The sequence below is a fragment of the Amblyomma mixtum genome, chromosome 5 (assembly GCF_055824585.1).
Source record: "Amblyomma mixtum isolate Tamu chromosome 5, ASM5582458v1, whole genome shotgun sequence".
NCBI lineage: Eukaryota > Metazoa > Arthropoda > Arachnida > Ixodida > Ixodidae > Amblyomma > Amblyomma mixtum.
The window spans coordinates 19,834,253-19,847,411 of NC_143016.1; the positions used below are offsets into that span (position 1 = coordinate 19,834,253).

The window sequence follows — 13,159 nt, forward strand, 5'->3', positions numbered from 1 at the left end:
ACTTTAGTACGTACTGTGTATCTTACGCTACTTCATTGTGACGTTAGTTACAGCTGCGAATCTTGAGGCCAAACGAACGGAACTGTAGTTCCTATACAGAGACTACAAAAGAAAGTATTTCGATACGCTCGTAAAAGAGGTGCTTTCGAGGCGGCACGTTTAGCATTACTAGAGAAACAAAAGAAAGCGCGGCTTACGGAATCCACACTCTCGCTTACTTCTCCACAATAACGAGCTGTTGAGAATATTAAACCACACCATCAATATTTCATTTTATTCAGCTTGTGCTTCCACTTTTAAATCGCCTCTCGAAGTTGCCCGCTGGAGCACGCTTCTCCCGTCGCTGAGGTGGAGAGCTTCCGTCGTAGTCCAGGGCTACGCCTACTCAAAGTAACTTGCTTTGATTTTAATATGCTTGGGTGGTAACTCAGCTCTATAAAGGAAACCGTCCTCAATTAGATGTCTCTTGAAGCAAATGGGGCACCAGAATTTCGTTGATCCTTCGTGAAGAACCGCCTCATACATGCAGCCGTCCACTCCGCACAGGTATTTATCACCGGGAATGAATTTCTCCTGCACAATAAAAAGATTCAATAAGCAAACCCGAAAGAAGCAAACTATGCTGAATCATAGCGATAGGTCAGCCACAGGGTATACCTTTTTTTTTATTGCGAAAGTGTTTAAAAGAATCAAGCGACAGGTCAAGCTGGAACCTTATGCAGTCAGAAAAAGCGATGCTAACTGTGCTGATTGGCGATTCGCTGCAATTCGCTGATGACATTGCCTTGCTAAGTCATTCAGGAGATGAAATGCGAGCATGATCAATAAGTGAGACAGGTAGAGCAGAACGGTGCGTCTAGAAATTAACATGCATAAAACTAAAGTAGAGTAAGTAAGTTTTAAAGTAAAGTAAAACTAAAGCCCGCGCCAGCCAGTCTGCAAGCATGATGGCGCAAGTTGACGCCGCCGCAGCCACCGTCGGCATATGGCCTGCCGGAGCAGTGGGGTCGTCGCGCCATACCAGCAGCTAATTTCGTTAACTCCAGACAGGATTGAGAGCAGCACAATCGGGGTGCGCGAATGCGCTACTCACGTGATTTTTTTTTCATTTCGCTTACTTTCTTCGGAGTTCAGAAAAAAGATACACGTGAGACTTTCTTTATCGCAAATAAATAGAATAGGGGTTTCTGAAGGTGCTCTCCAGCTTGCTATTCACATCTGCCGTCTAAAGTCAATATTTATGCATTTAGAAAAATTATCTTAATTACCCCTTAATTGATAGCAATACAAAAAATTGCCTAGATGCGCAAGCCGGTTGGTAGCTGTATGTGAGTGGTTTCCCTGGCTTACCTCAAATATCTTATTTTTGAAAAGGGAAGCTTCACTACGGTGGTCGGAGACGAGCTTCGCGTGAGCCGTGAGCCGGTGTACAGATTTGTCAGTTCTGCGCATGCGCGAAACCGAGTGACGTCACACGCGGCGCAGGTGGCCGCAGCCGTCGCCGCCGACTCCGTTGCCTGACCTTTCGCCGCAGCCGCGCGCTACTGCGCATGTGTGCCGCCGCTACCGCTGCGCGCGCTACTCCTCCTCGCCACCATTTGACTTTCCGATGCATCCGCGCGCTACTTGAAAAAACTGCGTCGAGGCTTGGAATCGAACCAGGGCCTTTGGCATTTGAAGCGGAGACGCTACCACTCCGCCACGAATGTTCAAGGTTTGAGCATGAATGAAGGCGCATCTAGTGAATGCATGGCTCACATAAATGAAGTTGCCGCCGCGGTGGCTCAGTGGCTATGGTGCTCGGCTGCTGGCCCGAAAGACGCGGGTTCGATCCCGGCCGCGGCGGTTGAATTTCTTTGGAGGAGAAATTCGAGGCCCGTGTACTGTGCGATGCCAGTGCACGTTAAAGAACCCCAGGTGGTCGAAATTTCCGAAGCCCTCCACTACGGCGTCTCTCATAGCCTTAGTCGCTTTGGGACGTTAAACCCCATAAACCAAACCAAACCAAACCATAAATGAAGTTAAAGGAATAAAAAATACCAATAAGTAGAAAAAATTAAAAACGAAAGAAAGAAAAAATAAGGAAAGAAACAAAAAATTAGAAAATAAGCAAAAATAAAAAATGAAATTGGTTTGGTTTATTGGGGTTTAACGACCCAAACCAACTCAGGCTATGGGGACGCCGTAGTGAAGGGCTCCGGAAATTTCGACCACCTGGGGTTCTTTAACGTGCACTGACATCGCACAGCACACGGGCCTCTAGAATTTCGCCTTCATCGAAATTCAGCCGCCGCGGCCGGGATCGAACCCGCGTCTTTCGGGACAGCAACCGAGCGCCGTAACCACTGAGCCACCGCGGCGGAGCTAAAAAATGAAAATAAAAAATAACATATGAAAAATAAAAAACGAGCGGTGCGCCAGGAAATGCTTTCGCCTTGCAGCACTTCACAAAACCAAAGTGCCCCCTGAATTTTAACCGCGCCGATTTCCGTCTCCTCCTTCGCCTCCGCACAGGCAGTGTGTGGACGGCCGAATGCCTCCACGGTTATCGTGGTGCCCCCAGTGCATTGTGCGCGAACTGCGACAGCCATGACGTGAAACCAAGCGTAACTGAACCGTTTAGCTTGTATATCCAGGCTTAACCAGAGCTAAGCCACTGCCATTTTTTTAACCCTTGGCTAAAGTTAGCCTGGACACCCTGTATGTGTAACGTTAAGAGACCGAAAGCGGGCTTATTGGGTGAGGGAACATATGCCCCTCAACGATATACTAGTCGAAATCAAAGGAAGAAATGGATCGGGCGAGGAATGCAATGCGAAGGCAAGACAACCAGCGGTCCTTAAAGGTAACGGAATGGATCCCAAACGATGGCAAGAGTAGCAGGGGGTGGAAGAAAGTCACTGTCCACGACCGTGCGCTCGCTGCAGTTCCGGCATGTGTTTTGGAGGTAGGAGGTCATCCCAAGATGGTGATCTCCCACTAGTAAGTACAGAGCGCTGCACACGACACAATACGTAGCAGTTTACCCAATAGGGACACGGTCACCAGTAGTTGATAAATCTTAGTTATTGTACTTCACCCTGTTTTCTGGATCTTTCGTTCCTCGAAAATCTTCAGCCCAGGCTCCCGCCGAGGAACTCTCTCCCTGTCAAAAAGACAAAGATAAAGATTAAGTAATGTGAGGCACGAGACACGCAGTCGCAAGGTCATGACGATATTTATGACTGCACATTATGGCAGCCATGCGGCTCAATAGCGAGGCGAGCAGGCACCATCTTCTCGGTACCTGCATTAACGACGTCGAGACGCAGTGCTCTGTCTTCAAGCGTTGCAAGTGCTCAGAAAGGCTCTTCGTTATTCCCGCCGTTTTTCCGCCCTCTCAGATGCTGCATGGCTGTAGTATCAAAGATGCCTGAACTGTTACTGCCAGCTAAGCGCCCGCAGCCAAGTCAGAAACAAGGCGTATGAGATGCATTGAACTCAAATACCGCTGCTGGCACAGGTATACGGCGCCCGCCGAACGATGTGCATGCAAATGCTACGCCGTCGACCAAGAAATGATTTATTTGTTCCTTGAGGCTCATGAGTTTCAGACGCTTAGTACAAAGATCAGAGAAATCACTGTAAGAAATTGATAATTCGTAAGAACGAGAGCACAGAAAATAAATATACCTCTGCGTCAACAGCCGCACTGAGAGAGAATGTATGGAGCGAAATAGAGGACAGTGTGGGTGCACGTGTTGCCCATCTCGGAGGTGGCGTTTGGAACGTGCTTTAGTACGCATGTGACTGATTGGCACTTTGTGGAAGAGGGTCAGTCTTTGAAGAGAGCGGGTTTTGGGTATAATGCAGAGATAAGCTGCGATAGCCAATCGATTGGTGTCCTTTTTAACTGCTCTTGGAAAAACTCATTTTAGCCCAAGAAAGCGAAATTACTTCTATAGTGGGCTGCTACTCATAAAAGAAAGCGTTGGTATTGCGTTCAAAAGGTCTTTCAAGTCCAGCGAAATTGCTAACAAGCACTATAAGTTCATTTTATTCGCGCACCCTAGGGTAAATTACAGGACTGCTCCTTTGTCCTTTATTTTCAACGGCTGCTTACATTACGAGATTGATGGTTTGCTTAATATTGTCTCATTAGGACTGAATATTACCGCATACGATTCGTGGTTCTTTGCGTCAGATTTCTCAGTTCTGTATTTTTAATACCTTTTAGTGTTCACTACATTCATTAGCGTCCTTCAGAGAACAATCCCTGATAATATTATTGACGAGATGCGTTTTGAACTAAATTGCGGGCTAACTGCATGCGATAACTGTTTTCCATAACGTACTGTCAAAGCCGTTGTGTGCATTTGTTCACCTTATAAAAAGAAAGTAGCCTACACCACTTTTTATACAGGGTATTTCACTTATTTGAACCAACACGTAAACAAAAGGAATAGACCGCACAGGTATGAAACTAGCGACATATTGACGAAAAGATTTGTAATGGTTGTTCATTCTTCAATGCTATCAATCACGCGGTTTTGCCGCTTTTATTTGTGTTGTACGATGCGACCAGATTTATCTCGGTTGATCGCACTAACCAAACTTTTCCAGCAATTACATTACCAAGCATCGATACCTAACGAGCGAAAATCGGAAAGGAGGTCCCAGTCTAAAAATCTGGCAGCAAAGCAACCCCAAGTAATCATCGTCCCATATCCCTTTCCAGTACTGGTTGCGAAATACCCGAGCATATATATTCACCAACCTTGTTAATTTCTTTGAATCGAACTCATTTCTTATGTCAGCGCGACATGGTTTTCAAAAGTCGTACTCCTGCGATATACAGTTAATATCGTTCACACATGCATTGCATCTTAGACAAAGAACAGCTCAAAAAGAAGAGGACGAAGAAGGAGCAAACACTCACGAGCGCTGAATAGCAACTGATTGTATTTAATGCGTGAGCGTATAAATACACAGACCGGCAGATGCGCGGAAGCAGGGAAGAAGGGGAAGCAAAAACGCCAAGAGCAAAAGCACTAGGCTCGTCTTCATGAATTAAGATATGCCAACTTGTGGCGAGACAATGATGTCGAAGGTTTACTTGCCCATGAGGCCCCTTTGCGCGCAATGATAAAGGCTTCATAGATTTCCCTAGTGCGTTGCTTGGAGTAGCATTTGAGGATTGCGCACTGCTCAAAAAGTGGAACGCAATCTTTGCACAATGTATAGTGGAGCGCTAGGTTGCTTTTGGGAACAATATCTTCTAGGGACGATGCATGTTCCCTGAAGCGATCATTGATGCATCGTCCCGTCTGACCAACATAACGAGGCCTCACAAGAAAAATGGTCATGTTCAAAGAGTCGTTATATGTGCAAAAAGAAGAATTTGCATTGCAGCCTCTCTTGCCCCCCTGCTGAGCAACATCCTGCCGGCTCACTATGACAAGCACCTACAGGATGCGCTGATTGGCCTTGACATGATAAAACTTCTTCGATACGTGGACGACTCCTACAAAACTTTTAAGAATGCCACCTATTCGCACTCTTTGAAACTCATCTATCACCTTTTCGTTTGACCAAGGGACTACCAAACGAAAGAATGATACCGCCTCCTGGATATATCATTCATCGTTCACAGCATACACCTGTGCTGGCTGAAGTCCGCCCAATTCAAGGTCGTCAAAAGAAAAGTTGGTTCAGGAGCCCTCAAAAATGCCATCACCAGGTTGTGCACACACTAGGTGCGGAACAGTTTCCACTCTCAGATGGACCGGTTGAAGTCAGCGGGATTTCCAGAACCACTTCTGTTCAGTGTTGTGAGGAGGTTTACTATGAGGCTCCCGGAAGTCTATGGGTAACAAAGAACTGAAACCAAGGAATAGAAGAAACACTGCAGTCGTGCTATATGTTCACCAGGTCTCCCATAAGCTTAAACACGTCGCGCGCAGAGTGGGTGTACGTATCTTGTTTAGCACAGCATACAAACTGAAGCGTATTAATAGAAAAGTGAACTCAGGACCTAGGAAGGCAGTATGCGGCAGGAGTCATGAGAAGCGCTTTGTCGAGCCGCACCCACGTTGTATACGAAGCGCCTTTTTGCTGTGGGGCCTCGTATGGCGGACAGACGGGACGATGCATGATGTTCCCAAAATCAACCTAACGCTCCTATATAAATTGTGCAAAGATTGCGTTCCATTTTTTGAGCAGTGCAAAATCCTCATATGCTACTCCGAGCAACGCACGAGGAAAATCTATGAAGCCCTTGCCATTGCGCGCAAAGGGGCTCATTGTATATTCTTCAATTTTTCAAAAGCGACAAGGCATGTCACAAAGTATCACTTCACAAAATAAAACAACTTAATATTCACTTACTTATTGAAATGCATTGAATATTTTCTACTTGATCGCTCAAAGGGGCTTCATGTGCAAGCGACAAGGTATATCACGAAGTATTACTTACTACGTAATTATTACTACGTACGTATTAAAATTTTTTACTTGATTGCTCATAATTTGTTTTTGCTAACGGTTATAACTCCAGTTTTACAGAGGCGTGTTCCGGAATTTCATAAGGTTCACTTCTTGGACCCCTATTGTTTATTATTTACAACAATGATCTCACATCTCTTGTTAACTCGCACATTCACCTAATCGCCGATGATTGCGAAATTTTTTGAGAAATAACCAACGCTAAAGACATTACATTACTTCAGTCAGGTGACACCACTATAGGGAACTGGTGCAAGGAGTGGTTAATGGAGCTAAATATTAACAAATGCAAAGTCTTGCGTGTATCTAGAAAAACTTCCGCCCCTCCTCACCACTGCATCGATAACATTTCGCTGGAATTAGTGTCGTCGTATAAATACCTCGGTTTTCACATCACTTCTAACATTACCTGGTCTCTTCAGACCGAGAGCCTGTTTAAGAATGCTCATCGCACGCTAGGCTTCTGACGTCACAGCTTTTTTAATGTTCCTTCTTATTTGAAACTATTGCTATATAAAACATTAATAAGATCCAGACTCGAGTATGCTACACCGGTATGGGTATGGGACTCTACTCAATGAACTCAGTGATCTCGAGATGGTCCAGAATAACTCTGTACGTTTTATCCTTGATAACTACAACCTTACAGAGAGTATAACTACCGTGAAGTCTAATCTCTGCCTCCCGTCGCTGACGTCGCGGAGAAGTGTTCCGTATTGCTCTGTTCCACCAGTTGTATTATCATCCCTCTCCCCGTGGCGACCAATTTCTGTATCTCACCGCATCGATCACCACCAAGTCGCAAATATGTCATGTAACACGAAATGCTTCTCGCAACCATTCCTGCCGCGAACCTCACGTGACTGGAACCACTTTCCCGCAGAACTTCTTGCCATTAAAAATTATGAGCAATTGCGCGTAGCGCTGCTAACCATTGCCCCGTATCATTGTAGTGCCCGTTCGTTCGTCCTCAAGGCCGCAGGAAAGGGGTGTTATTATTTTTGTTTGTGACGCGAGAAGCGACCGTACTAATCTCGATTGATCACAGCCATGAAGAGCTGCATCTATGTATTTCCAGATTACTGTAGATGATACTGACCTGTTATCTCGAAGTTTCCTTGCCGGCTTTAAACTGAACAATGCCGCGAGCGGCGGGCATTCGTAGTTCGACGACTGACGAGCACGTTTGTTGCTTACGCCGCCTCCGAGTGATTCAGTTCTTTTGCGGGCACAATTCAGCCCAAATGAAGAGCTTAGTTTGCAAGTCTTGTTCCTGTCTTCCTGACCGCTGAACTGCCGTCACTACAATGTGACAGTATACTCAGGTGCCTTTAATATTCATTTAACCAATTGTATTTTTTCTCTCCGTATTTTTATATTTACCACTCCCCCTCTATAATGCTTCTGGCCCTGAGGAGTAATGTAAATAAATAAATAAATAAATAAATAAATAAATTGATAGATACGAGGGCATGCACCGACCTGGAAGCTTTCTGAACGGCTAGTTTTCTGGACTTCCAAGGCCTTTTCCTCTTCATCTTTGCGTCTTCTGTAATCTTCACAGCTCACACCATCATGTACCACTCTGCATGTTATGCAGTTGACCTTTCTGCAGATTTCGCAGGGCCTGAACGGACCTTTCTTGTATTTCAACAGACCTTTACAGCCTTCACTGGCGCACTGGAGATAGCCAGAGCTGGCCATTGCTGTCGCAAGTTGTGTTCTACTCTGAAAAAAAAAAAAACAACCAAGAAAACAGAAGCTGAGATTGAAAAATGAAGCGAATACACATTAAAAAAATAATTTGATTACTTCAAGTATTACCTTCCGTTATGCGGCAAGGTTTGCATACTAGTGAGGTCATGGCACCCGTCAGTTCAGTTGCCTAGCTCCCAGACAGTATGTTTATTACCACATTTCGGTCTTCGTTACGCTCATCACACTTGAACATCATGCACGTAAAGTGGCCTTCAGGCATAAACATCCTACTTAGACACGTGATGTGAGCGCTTTTCCCAAGCATAACCAGAGGTTAAGTTTTTGATGGATGAAAGTATTGTACAGTTTCACAACAGCAGATGAGCAGAAGTGTTTGTATTTCCTGTAAAAGAAATTGGAAACTAAATTGAAATTGAAAATTGAAAGGGAAGAGAAATGAGGGGCTCATTATGACATACATATGAAGGAAACCCAGAGTAACCGAAACCAAGGAACACAGGGGAATGTTTTGATTTTTTAATTTTATTTTTGGTGTTGATCAATAAGAAATTATAATTATTTATGTTTGAAAGATGTAACACTCGAAAATATAAGAGTGGACAGCCTCTGCCATAGCTCAGTTGGCAGAGCATCAGTATCCCACCGCTGGCATGCATTTTTATTATACTTTGTAATCAATTATCTTTCAAAGATAAATAATTGCACTTACCTTTCCATCAGGCCGGAATGAAACTCGAACACGCTTATGCCCTACTTTTCTACTTTGCAGTGAGATATTCCTTTACAACAGATTTATGAATAGGTACTTCGGTAGACACTTCAACCAGATACATGAGTATGGCTAATTGTACACTGCAGCTGAAAGTAGATAGGTAAAATATATTGTTTGTTGACATGCGCTGTTCGCGTTACATTCCGGCCTGTCTATAGAACAGCAAATAGTCATTCGTTTTCGACAACTCTTCAGTGCAAATGTAGCAAAGGAAGAAATTTGGTCGTATTGTTAATGAAATGTGGGGAGAAAGGAAAGCCGGCTTGTTGGCCTCGATGGACGCTTTCAGGGGGCATTCTCATTCTCCCCTTTACTCTACGAGTGTGCTGTTTTCAAACAGCCCCGAAGATGTCACGTCACGAGCTCCATACCAGGATCACCAGTGAACAAGCTTGGACCCAACTCAGCCCCACTAACAGAAAATCCAAGCCGCGCATGGACAGAGGCTTTAGGAGGAGTCGCAAGCTAGTTCAGTCCCCTGCATGATGCACGATCTTTGGAAAGTTGTCACTATATACCTTTACGTTTAGGTGACCACAAAACGGTGTAACAAAAGAAACATAACTGGCGCCCACGACAAGCAAAAATAAAAAAAAACATCGAAAAGAATATAAATCCTTATATCTGTTCAGTGTTCTAAAACTTTTGTTTTGCAGAGCATTCCTTATATTACAAGAAAAGTAACCTACTCCAAGAAAAGACACCAACATCGCCAAATTACATCTAAATAGGAAAAAAAAATCGAACCGAAACCGCTCCGAACCCGCTTCCGAAACCGCTTTTCCTTGAAACGTACGGTAGGCTATTCCTCTAAAACGAAATCGCTTATTAGACACGTGAAGAGGGACACAACTGAGACGAGTACAACGGCGTCGAATATTTTATGCACTCACAAAAGTCGCGGTCATCTACCATCGTTTCAAGCTAATCGGCAAACGAAGAGCTGTACTTCAACACTCATCACACCGCGCTTGGGAGGTACCTCTTTTCTGTTTGTCATAGCCTGAGCCTGTGATTCTTGGAAAAAACAGCGCTAAGACGAAGGACAACGAAAAAGAGTACGACAGGACCGGCGCTGTACTCTTTTTCGTTGTCCTTCGTCTTAGCGCTGTTTTTTCCAAGAAACATGTACCAAATAGCTCAACTCTCCGTTTTATTGAGCCTGTGATAACGATTAAAAGGATCAGGTGCTCCTTTGCTTAGTTTACGCAATAGATTACCGATCTTTTTTTTTTTCGCTTTGAACCCATCTACCCTACATTTCGTTGATGCAAACATTCATTGTCACCCGAGAACGCACGTCCTCCGATTCAGCGAAGGGACGCTCCTTTTGATCGTTTACTTCGAGCATAAATCCTCTATCTTCCCGCAGGAATATAAACAAGTGCTAGCGCTCCGTGATGCTATCATGTGTTGTTTTCTACTCTTCAGTGACGAACTTGTTCAGGCCTGCGCCAAATTATCTGTCAGCACAACCCTATTTGCGAGGTGATTCTTCTACAAATATGTTGCTAGCTATGCTCTCAATGATCAGAAATCGACATTTAGTTCTAGTCTGACTGCTATATCACGAGAGTATAGACCAGATTCTTTTACCCTCGCACGCAGGCTGCTGGCGCGCCCCTACTCTCGACACCAGTCGCCATCTATCGGCGCGCGCGGCCCGATGGACTGCGGGTCGCGCCGGCGCCGCGCGTAGAATGCATGTTTACGTGTACGCTCCTGTCGTTGTAGTGCTTCATCATAACGTATGAGGGTGTGTGCTGTACGTCACTACTCATATTTTCCCTCTACCAGACAGTACTGCGGTTATCTTGCGCGAAGTTAGTCGTTAACGTGACATCTCCGAGTTTTTTTTCCGGTCATTTGGATGTGAGTAAGTGCGGCGAGGCAGTGCGCGTCTGTCTCGTTGTTTGTGCCCACCATGATGATACTGATATTGATGATTAGCGCTCGTGTCCTGTCATCACCTTAGTCTCGTTTTTTGCGCTACGTTTTTCAATGATGATTTTCTGCTCGCTCAGGATTCTAAACGCTGGCACCGCAGCGGCGACGCTGCTCCACCGAGCCGCTGGTGCGGCGGCGCTGCTCAGGGAAATTCTGGAATAGTATTGCAAACAGCAGGGATTTTTCCCGCGGAGTAGTCGGCCAGGTAGCGTACGGACTGAAAACCGGCACTTCTAAGCAGATTTCTGCGCTGGCGTGTCGTTTGTTGCCGTCTTTTACGTGCTCTATCATCTATGATAATTTTAGGCACAGGAATGTGTATTTATTGATTTGATTCAGTGGTGTAGTAACTGGATAGGCGAGCTGCAGACTGAAGGTTGTCCCGACGAAGCGCGTGTTTTCGATTACCTCCTTGCGCTGAGCTTGCTCTAGTTCCCATTAAACATATTTCATGCACAGGATTGTAAGCACGACCGCTACCGATTTCAGTTGCTCTTTCCGCACGCATGTCATAGGGGTCAAGGGGGGGGGGGGGGGGGGTGTAAAAGGTTTACCGTAGTGTCTTTCTGCTTTTGCTATCTACCTTAATCATAGGAAAATATGCGCGATTTTAGTACATTCATTCGCACTTAGCCAAACGCCTACGCAACGCTGTCACACGCGGCGAGAGCTAACGAATAAAATGAACGCGACTTCGGACCTCAGAATTCGTGAAAGCTGGATTCGCTGCTAATATCTATTCAAGCTTTGATATTTGAGAAAAAGTACGTTTTTATGCACCAAGTTGCATAAACCATGAGAAATTTTGTTTCTTGCTGGCGCTGCGACTCAGTTAAGCTCACAGCGGTAATTTGTTGATAAACTGGCGCACCACGCATGCGACAAGAAAGCCCTGTTTGTGGGTGGTACGTTATGGCCGAAGGATTAAGAGTGCATGGGAATTGGAACTGCATGCTAGCCGCACACCTAATACTTGATATTGAACTTTTTTTTTTTTTTTTTTTTGCAGTGGAGCATTAAGACGGTAGCGATATGAGCACGAGCGCGTTCTAAAGCACAATTCACGTGAATGTCAAACTAAATGTCATTAAACCGCATCAATGTGATCCCTTTGATAACGTGTATACTTCCTGCAACACAGCCACGCTGCGGAAGTATGCTCGGCAATGTTTTTTTAGCGCCCGAAGCTCGGCTGTATGCAGCGCGGCCGCGGAGCGTTCGCAGCCCCGCAGTCCCCAAAGAAACGCCCGCACCGCGGCGCACCAGTCGGCGGAAAATGGCCGCGCCCAGGAGCGGCTCTGGATTCTGGTCTATAGCACGCCATTTTTCCGGACACGCTGCACTGAGTGAAAGCATAGCGCTTATCTATTCCGGTTACCATCACCTGCACCGAGGCGCATTGTGAAATCTGTGCGTGGTGCACCGTTTCAGCGCTGGTGACAAGATGCGCAAGACACCTATAGAGAAATTTAACCATACGCTTTAACCACCATGGCCGAAGAGAACGCGAGACGCGATGTGGCGTGCAATTATTACGTTTCTTTTGATGTCGGTTCACTGAGGGTCGCTGCGTCGCTACGAAGCGCAACACTCGACTTGCCTATTCAGAGGCTATCACTAAACTTCTTCCCCCTTCAATCCTCTAATCTCATTTTATTCATAGCGACCATCTGAACTCATGTGCTGTTTTTAATTCCCTGGTCGTCTCGAGCCTATGTGGCGGCATTGTTTACTTGAGACAACCTGAATAATGCCCACTGCTACTGAAAGCGTACCCGGAGCGCCATCTGTGCAAACAGAAACGAAACGCTACGCATTTTGCGAGGCCTTTGACGAAATCACGAAGTCGAGTAGGTGTGGCGGCCGTTACCGTCCCCTGCCATGTCAGCACACCCTAACGACACCCCCAAAACACACCACCACAAATGAAAACGCGCAGCTGTCAAAGTCGCATAGCAAACACAGCGGTGAATCAACTGAAATGGCCTTCGTTACTCACGCCTGCTTCGATGAGTGGCACGTTGCGTATGGCTTCGTTGTATCTGTTTCGCGGAGCGTTCTCAAAGGTGTTCGCTACTAAATGGTCTTTACAGGGCCAGTCGCCGTGAGCAATTCACTGGTGTTTTCGACAACGATCTGTAAAAGCTCGCAGTGCGACACTAGTGCTCGGCGTTCCCCGATGTAGCCTATCTTGGAGCCACTTCCTATCGCGCTAGTTCGGTGTCCCGGCGGCTCTTA

At 45.7% G+C, this 13,159-nt stretch overlaps 1 protein-coding gene across 2 annotated transcripts; it reads right to left on the reverse strand.

Moving 5' to 3' along the window:
• Positions 1–247: 247 nt before the first annotated feature.
• LOC149341443 (uncharacterized) lies at positions 248–13,159 on the reverse strand. 2 transcript variants are annotated; one of them, XM_089543551.1, is made up of 4 exons: positions 12,921–13,159; positions 7,966–8,206; positions 3,080–3,145; positions 248–573 (listed from the first exon to the last, which is right to left on the reverse strand). In XM_089543551.1, exons 2-4 carry the CDS (start codon positions 8,185–8,187, stop codon positions 382–384), a joined length of 480 nt encoding a protein of 159 aa, XP_089399677.1. In that variant the 5' UTR covers positions 8,188–8,206; positions 12,921–13,159; the 3' UTR covers positions 248–381. The 2 variants fall into 2 exon arrangements, with proteins under 2 accessions (XP_089399677.1, XP_089399676.1); XM_089543550.1 differs by having other exon boundaries at positions 7,966–8,211; positions 12,921–13,156.

Coding starts and splice junctions, on each gene's coding strand:
- LOC149341443 (XM_089543551.1), bottom strand. CDS start 8,187: ATGGCCAGCTCTGGCTATCTCCAGTGCGCCAGTGAAGGCTGTAAAGGT. Junction 3,146..7,965: donor GCCGTTCAGAAAGCTTCCAG/GTCGGTGCATGC, acceptor TCTTTTTGACAG/GGAGAGAGTTCCTCGGCGGG. Junction 574..3,079: donor CGAAAGATCCAGAAAACAGG/GTGAAGTACAAT, acceptor TTTATTGTGCAG/GAGAAATTCATTCCCGGTGA.